General features: G+C 43.8%; 1 protein-coding gene across 1 annotated transcript; it reads left to right on the top strand.

The window, feature by feature from the left end:
- The first annotated feature begins 2,261 nt into the window (after nucleotides 1–2,261).
- LOC124681523 (amino acid permease 1-like) lies at nucleotides 2,262–7,168 on the top strand. Its single transcript, XM_047216431.1, has 5 exons — nucleotides 2,262–2,346; nucleotides 5,560–5,793; nucleotides 5,888–5,981; nucleotides 6,088–6,445; nucleotides 6,557–7,168. The coding sequence occupies exons 1-5, from the start codon at nucleotides 2,265–2,267 to the stop codon at nucleotides 7,166–7,168; spliced, it is 1,380 nt and encodes a 459-aa protein (XP_047072387.1). The 5' UTR covers nucleotides 2,262–2,264.
- Nucleotides 7,169–9,253: the final 2,085 nt, after the last annotated feature.

Raw genomic sequence — 9,253 nt, 5'->3', positions numbered from 1 at the left:
TACCATCTTTGTATGCTCAAAGTGACAGCGTGGAGCGTTCATAGATTAGGAATGCAAATTTTAAGGAATGCTTATGCAGCCCTATGCAGTGAATTTGTGTTTATTATCAAACCGGAGAGTGGTTCAGAGTAGCGTAGTGAAGAGATAACATCTATGTATTCAATTATGGTTTCATTGTTGAGAGTGTCCATTAGTGAAAGTATGATCCCTAGGACTTGTTTCCACGCATTGAAACACCATTTACAACCAGCTCTGCTACATGTTTGCCTGTACCATTTTTATTTCAGATTGCAATTATCACGCATAATCATCCATATTACTTGTATTTCACTATCTCTTCGCCGAACTAGTGCACCTATACACCTGATAAGTGTATTGAGTGTGTTGGGGACACATGAGACTTCTTGTAACGTAATTGCAAGGTTGCTTGAGAGGGATATCTTTGACCTCTACCTCCCTGAGTTCGGTAAACCTTGGGTGATTCACTTAAGGGAAACTTGCTGCTGTTCTACAAACCGCTGCACTTGGAGGCCCAACACTATCTACAAGAATAGAAATGTGCGTAGATATCAGACCCATGAGACAACAATGCCTCATCAACGTTTAAAAGTTAAAATCAAACGGAAGGGATCGAAAAAAGGCATGTATCCCATAATATCACGGGTAAAAAATAATCGACCCATCATCCTGTCACATCAGCATGGCGACAGGGGATCTTAAGAAAAAGTCAAGTAGCCAGAAATCACGGGTAAAAAATATTCAAGGAAAGAAACTTTTATTTTACAAAGGATGACATATAGGACTCGTCTTGCAGAAGCGTCCCTCCATGTTTAAAATGTAAAATCAAACGAAAGAGATCGAAATAAGGGAAGTATCCGCAGTATTACTAGTAAACAATAATGGAGATATCACACATTTCTTGTACACATGGGCTGACATCTGGGACCCAATTTGCAGCAGCGGCCTCAATATTAACAAAGGTGTAGGGAATTCAAAAAGAAAAACAACAGAAATCAGGGGGCTAAAAATAATCCAAGACAAGGGAAAGATTTCCATGGATCAAGGCTGTGCGGGATTTGCAATTGCTCACAAAATCAAGATCGAGTACTTCATAACCATCAAGACGTTTAAGAGCGATGTCTACAAGGTTACAATCTTTGACTACTTCATGACGACTTAGATTGTCAAGAAGGGCCTAAAGCATGATCCATCCCTTAGCATGATGGAAGAGCGAAAGCTGTTACTAATCTCTATCGATGAAACAATGTTTACTATATATCTATCATCCTGAACTTGGTTGGTACGGTCATGTCCCAAACTTTCTAATTCGCATCGTCTCTTCAACTATGTTCCAGCCAAGGTTTAAAATAGCTCACCATTTCTTTGCTAATAGGCTGCCATAGCGCATTTTGATAGTCCACAATAAATTTTAGTAATTTTGCTCCCTATGACGCTATTTGCAAAATAGCATGTTATATCACGCTAAAACATCATGCCGTTAGCTCATTGTTTTTACAGCCTATTGGTACAAGGGTTTAAAATTTTCTTGTGAAGAAAAGAGATATTTCTTTTTATTTGTTGCGGTGATGAGCGCTAATCTATTGATTTCTCATCTAAATCGGAAGATAATATCGGTAATACTGATAATTCTTAATAAATAATTTATGCTATGGTGTTGGCTCGTGAAATATTGATGTTAAGCTTCTAAAAAATTGGAGAACTATTTTTTATGTGATTATGTATGTATGGAACTGTCACTTTTGGACTGAAATTCTTTATTTTTAGTATATATTTTTTTCCAAAACATTATTTAAAATATAACACGATGTTAGCCCGATATAGCGTAGCATTTGGAGGATGATGCTGCCGCTATTTTTCATCTCCCGGCTCTGACCGCGTGAGACCAGGGAGTGCAATAGCAACGGCGCGTCAAATTGTCTTTTCCGGCTGCTTTTCTTTCCTCGTCTAGCAAGGCGACCGAGCGCGGCACTAGCCGGACCCCTCTCCCGCCCCTATATATTTGGCAATTCATTGGCCTCTCCTATTCCCTCTCCCGACCACACCACAACCACTTCCTCTTCTTCTGCCATCGGAGGAGAGCAAGCTCGCCGCAAGGGGGGGAGAGGGAACCACAAACGACTATCACTCCCACACACAAGATAGCTGAGAGACCAAGAGAGAGGGAGAAGGAGGGAGGAGATCGATCGCGTGGGCCGGGTGAGAGCAGTGCGTCCACTGGGGGAGCCAGGAGCGGCGGCGGAGCCATGGACATCGACGCCGGCCGCCAGGTGTACCTGCCCCGCTGCAACGGCGACGTCGACGACGACGGCAAGGAGAAGAGGACAGGTACGTAACGCACACACAACCATCAATCCATCCCCATTCCTGATTGCTTCCCTTCTCCGTCGTACGTGCCGCGCGCGCGCGCGCGTGATCGATCGATCTGTTTTCCGGCCGGCGATAGATCGATGTTAGGGCCGGGCAAGATTCAGCATTCATGGAAGGGGGAAAACGAGGCCGTCACGCGCGCGCTTCGTGAACCGGAGAGCCGCGAAGCGCGGATAGGCGTAGGTAGACGGCCGTAGAGACGCGCATGTTAGTACGGCCATTAATGTCTCCGATGCGAATTCCGACGGAATTAACTCCAACCTATATATGCCATCTATCGCCATGCATGAATCTGCATATCGGTGCTCTCTGTATAGTAGGCCATTTTTGGATGCTAGTAAAGTTTTGCGCATATTCACCGCTGGCCAAATTGATTGCCCTTCCACCGTCCATCTGCAGCATGCCACATAGAGGCCTGGCCTGTGCCTACATATCCATATCCATTTTTGTACTCCATTAATTTACCTCCTGGAATCCCTCTGCTAAATGACTAAACTTACCAATGTTTCCTTTAAGTGATTCGGCGGTTTCTCCATCACATAAAGTATCTAGACAAGATTCATGGATCCAGTATTTTGAATCTTTGAGTTACAATAGGAAAGGTTCCATGGGTATCTCTGGCGCGCGATCCTGATGCATGGAATCACAGCACAGGATAGACCTCGTATAATTAATTCGTGATTCACTCTCGTGTTATTTCCTACTATATTTGTTGATTCACTCTCGTGTTATTTCCTACTATATTTGTTTTGTATAGAATGGATAACAGTTCATTGTGTAAACACCTACCATTAAGGCCCTGAAATGGATAACCGTCCATTAAGGGTACTATAACTTACCTAGTTTAAGGTGGAAGTGCTGCGATTTAGTACACACGGTACACTTTCTTACATACATCAGGTACAACACGTAGATGCACCACACGTACGCACCCGTACCGTAACGTAAGCCGAGACACAGGGCTTGAAGATTAACTAACTTAAGACTCATGGATCCAATATTTTGAATCTTTTTGAGTTAAAATAGGAAAGGATCGATGGGTATCTCTGACGATCTTGATGCATGGATTCACAGCACAGGATATACGTCGTATTAATTTGTGAATGGATAACAGTTCATTGTGTAAATACATACCATTAAGGGCCTTCTTATATCCCTGAAATGGATAACGGTCCATTAAGGGTAGTACTAAGATTTACCTACTCCCTCCGTCCCAAAATATAAGGCGTCTAAGGATTGGTCAAAAGTCAAACATTACAAAGTTTGACCAAATATTTAGGAAAATATATTTACATCTACAATATCGAATGGACATATTAAGAAAATATACTTGATGGAGAATCTATTGATGTTGGTTTAGTATTGTAAATGTTTATATTTTTGTGTATAAACTTGGTCAAACTTAAGAAACGTTGACTTTTGACTAATCCTTAGGCGCCTTATATTTTGGGACGGAGGGAGTACTAGTTAAGTGTGAAGGTGCTTCGATTTACACACGGCACACTTTCCTAGATACATCAGGTACAACATTTAGGCAGCACGTATCCACTCGTGCATCACAACACGTACACACATGTAATATAAGCCGAGTCAAGGAGCTTGAAGATAACTAACTCAACCACATGAACCTTGTTCTCAATGGTACATTGTGTAAAAAGCACTTGAAGAATAATCCACCTATGTGAGATAAGTAGAAACCCGATTCTTTATTTCTAGTGAGTGTCAGGCCCGAAGTGACTCATCAAACTTCTGAATTCTGGACAGTGTTTTTGCCTCAACAGTGAGTGTTCACATAATTATGATTTAGCTAGTATCATAGTGCATGATACTGATTTTGTTATTAACTTCACACTGCATATCGTCATACACTTGTATCATATTCTATCACTTCATTTGTCATCCCCACTGCAAAGTTGTGGATAGAATCTATTTCGTATTAACTTTTCTCACTTGATGTGTTATTGTACTATCACAATTTGGTTCTAGAGTCCATTCTCTCGCCCTTAATTGCGATCCACATCATTCATTGTTTTGCTTAGGTGGCATTGCTTGATACTTGGCAATGCTAGAAATAACTAAGATCTATGAACTAACTGCTAGCAACCCAAAACCCAAACCAATGACTACAAGACAGTGACAGCGCGAAGATACTCCAGTATCTGGTCATAAATTTTGTGGGCACAGAAAAAGAATACAGACACACCCTTTGTTACTTCTAGAATGTTCCGTAACAAGTTCGAAATGGCCTTAGTGTTCGATGTAGGGTGTGATATTTTGACACTAGCTAGCTAGCTACATGCATGCCAGTACCACGCAATGCCGAACTCCAACAGCGGTCCAATCAGTAGGGTTTTCTCCATAAAACCGGCATGTCTTTCTAAAGGAGCCTCATGATCAAGATAGGTACGAGTCGTCAAAGAGACCGTGCAAAAAGAACGGTCGCCACGGAAGCGTAGGGGACCGAGGTAGAGCGCCTTGAATGAATGTTGCCAAATCCAGCAGGGGTGCCATAGGTTTGATTGATCTTATAGCTGCTGCTGCTCGTGCTATAGAGGAGTGCCATCTGATATTTGGTTTCCCGTAGCTTTCACATAGATGCTACTATTGCCTATTGCTACCTAGTACGATCATGTTCCAACCCTTTTATCTGCAATGCCTTGCCTTGTTTTTCTATCATCCGTCCATCTCTTGGGCTTCTGTTATGCGTCGGTTTGATGTACACGTCAAACAAGAGCGACAGCTTTGTTTGTTTGTAGGCTGATTGGCCAAAAACGTACTGTAATGTTGTATTGAGTCTTCTTATGAATCAAACAACCCACATGAAAAAGTGTAAGATGATGAGACCATGTCGTAATTACTCATTCTTGAACACTCCACATGCCTGGTCTAGTGGTCTGACGAGGAACGACTAGGGTGGAGTTGCGAATTTTCTTCTTCTTAGAGAAGCTCGTTCAGAGCTTTTGTTTGGAACTCACGAATTTTGCAGACATTTTGTTAGAATTATGTTCGAAATGATTCAATTGTCAAGAGAAATGCGAACAAAACAGTGTGTTGAAATTCCAAACAGAGCCTGTCATACTTTTTGGAGTTAAATCCCAGTAGAATTGGTTAAGTGTTGGATAATTTGACAAATCTGACAACTCCAATTTGCCTTCTGTTCGTACTTCACAGGAACTGTATGGACAGCGACCGCGCACATCGTAACGGCGGTGATCGGGTCTGGTGTGCTGTCGCTGGCATGGGCCATGGCGCAGCTCGGGTGGGTCGCTGGGCCCCTCTCCCTGGTGCTCTTCGCTGCCGTCACTTTCTACACCTGCGGCCTCCTCGCTGACTGTTACCGCGTCGGCGACCCTGTCTCCGGCAAGCGCAACTACACCTACACTGAGGCCGTCCAGTCCTACCTAGGTACTCGCTTCGCTCGCTCACTCAGTCACTCACCCATTGTTACTCATCCGAGTACTTCTGTGTAAGCTGAGATGCCGTGTGCGTGTCTCTGCAGGTGGGTGGCACGTCTGGTTCTGCGGCTTCTGCCAGTATGTCAACATGTTCGGCACGAGCATCGGCTACACCATCACCGCCTCCATCAGTGCCGCGTAAGTCCCATCAAATCTCCTACCACAACTGAACATGCATAGACGTCGATCGTGCAATTAACCTGTGGCTGACTGACGCATACGGCATCCTGGCATGCATGCGCAGCGCTCTGAAGAAGTCCAACTGCTTCCACTGGCACGGGCACAAGACGAACTGCGACGTGCTCCTGACCCCCTACATCATCGCCTTCGGGGCGGTGCAGGTCATCTTCTGCCAGGTCCCCAACTTCCACAAGCTCTCCTGGCTCTCGGCCGTCGCCGCTGTCATGTCCTTCTCCTACGCCACCATCGCGGTCGGCCTCTCCCTCGCGCAGACCATCTCGGGACCCACGGGGAAGACGTCCCTGACGGGCACCGAAGTCGGGGTCGACCTCAACTCGTCGCAGAAGGTTTGGTTGACGTTCCAGGCACTCGGCAACGTTGCATTCGCCTACTCCTACGCCATCATCCTCATCGAAATCCAGGTAACCAAAAAGTCTAGAGAAACTCAGGTCGCGTCCCCTGTCGTGTGACGGTGTGAAAGCCTACATACTGAATTTTCTTGCCTTGATGTGCTCGCGTTTGCATGCAACCAGGACACGCTGGCGTCACCTCCGGGAGAGAACAAGACGATGCGGCAGGCGACGGTAATGGGGATCTCCGTGACGACGGCCTTCTACATGCTCTGCGGCTGCCTGGGCTACTCTGCCTTCGGCAACACCGCCCAGGGCAACATACTCACCGGCTTCGGCTTCTACGAGCCCTACTGGCTGGTGGACTTCGCCAACGTCTGCATCATCGTCCACCTCGTCGGCGGCTTCCAGGTCTTCTGTCAGCCCCTCTTCGCGGCCGTGGAGGGAAAAGTGGCACGGCGGTACCCAAGCCTTGCCCGCAACCGCGCCGTCCTGTTCCGGCTCGTGTCCCGGACCGCTTTTGTGGGGCTGGTCACGCTGCTAGCCTTGCTCATGCCCTTCTTCAACAGCATCCTCGGCTTCCTCGGCAGCGTCGCCTTCTGGCCGCTCACCGTCTTTTTCCCCGTCGAGATGTACATCCGGCAGCGCCAGATCCCGCGCTTCACCACCAAGTGGGCCGCGCTGCAGAGCCTCAGCTTCGTCTGCTTCCTCGTCACCCTCGCCGCTTGCGCCGCCTCCATCCTCGGCGTCCGAGACTCGCTCAAGATATACAAGCCGTTCGAGACCAAGGTGTAGATGAATCGGTCGGTCAAGAAATATGAAATCTGAGTCTGTGTGTGTCCATGTTTCCTAGACTGTCCCGTAATGTTTATCTTACCTTCCCTGTGGTAAGTGGTGCTTCAGGATTAAATGGGGAGAACAACTTTAGTGGTATCTGCATATACTCTCATCTCTAGCTGGAATGATGCAGCGTTATCTCACAACAAGTTATACGCGATGGACTAAGCTGCGGGTGGATGGTTGAAAATGCAAGCTCAGTGCGAGTATTGTGTATTTGTGTTGAACTACAGGGTTGGTTTAGACTAAGCTGCGGGTGAATGGTTGAAAATGCAAGCTCGGTGCGACTATTGTGTTGAACATTTGAACTACAGGCTTGGTTTCAGACGATTGCAGTGCTCAACACTACTTAGTTTCAGAGATTGCAGTATTGTTATTACTGCTAGTTGTACGAATATGTCAACGATCGGATATATGCTCCCTCCGTTCCACAGTGGCGGAGGCAGGATTTTCATACTGGATATGCAAAGTTATTTTTATAGGAAAAAACGAAACTATAAAATATTGTGGAGTAGTGCCAACTACAACTTATTGGAAGGAGGACTACTCATATTTTCATCTTGATCTTGGCTTTTTACCTCAACTAGCACAGTGGCCCTCGCAAATGCGAGGGCATCATCTAAATCTATAATTTGTAAGAAAAAAACATTAATAGTTCAGAGCATCATATTTAGCATGTATAATTTATTTTGGGAAATAGTTGATTTTCTCCAAGAAAACTACCAATGTTTTTTCTATGATGTTAATACAAAATATTATACTTTTCTTGACGTTGGACCAACAAAACAATGAGAGGTTTTGTATAACTTTGTCTAGAATATATTTCTTTTATTTCCTCGGTTGGTTTAAAATACATGACCTTGTTCTATAATATATTTGAATCCAAATATGGACAGGAATGGCACATTGTATTCAGGATTGAATGTTGCAGCAATTTTGATATTTGTTCTCTCACTACCCCCTCCAATCCTTCACTCTTGTGTTTACACGCCCTATACTAATACTCACCATGGATTGTTACAAATCAAGTCAGATCACCTCATATGAAATATACATCAACTAATGCGTGAATGTTAGTTTCTCATACGCATACCTACATTTTATTCCCAATCACAACTCAATTTGCTCGATTTTCAAAAGGTCCTTACACTCGATATTACTATGATATCTCGTTCATGCCTTGACAAATTAATTTTTCTTGTTGCTTCAAACTCTAAAGTTATCGGCCAGCTCCGTATGAAAAACAATTAGCCTGTAGCCAGCACCAGAGTAATAATTCCCCGTTACCTAGACATCACCTTGTAAAATAATCACAGCCTAGGTCTGCTGCCATGTTCCAGTATTACCAGGGTGTGATTGCTTAATCGTGTGTCTAAGTAGTGCTTCGATCTCGGACGCCTATTTGGTGCATTTGGCACCAGTTTTTCTTTTTTATAGATTTGAAATTTGTATTTTGACTTATAAAAATCCTAAATTTATTTCAAAAATTACATATACATGGTTCGTATATTTGTGTAAACTTTTGGTAGAAAACTCCTAATATTTTGGCTACGGAAAAGAACAATTTCTGACGGTATATAGCTATTATATACTACTTCCTCCGTCCATAAAAGAATATCTCAATTTTATCAAAATTTGGATGCATCTAGGCCTATTTTAGTGGATACGTCAAAATTTGTCCACAGTTGGGACATCCTTTTGTTGACGGAGAGAGAATTATTCTTTCATACATTTGTCTGTTTGCTAATTTCAATAATACAAAGTATATTTAAACGAAATTTATGGAATAGACCTCTATGTACATATCTAGCTACATATTTTTTCTCAGATTTTTCAAAGACCGAAAAGTTGATTTTGAAATAAATAAAAAAACAGGTTTACTGGTGCTCAAGAGCAATTAAGAGTTTTCGTGTGTGGTGACCCTGCATACCACTGCTTGTTGTAGTATGTCAGTCGTTGATATAACATTCACGAAGTACCATTCCGCAAATATTACATCCCTCAGAGTAGTACAACAGAACATAGCAGGTCCATAACTCATTC

Source organism: Lolium rigidum, unplaced genomic scaffold (genome assembly GCF_022539505.1).
Source record: "Lolium rigidum isolate FL_2022 unplaced genomic scaffold, APGP_CSIRO_Lrig_0.1 contig_46062_1, whole genome shotgun sequence".
Classification (NCBI taxonomy): domain Eukaryota; kingdom Viridiplantae; phylum Streptophyta; class Magnoliopsida; order Poales; family Poaceae; genus Lolium; species Lolium rigidum.
This window is presented reverse-complemented; position numbering and strand designations above follow the sequence as displayed.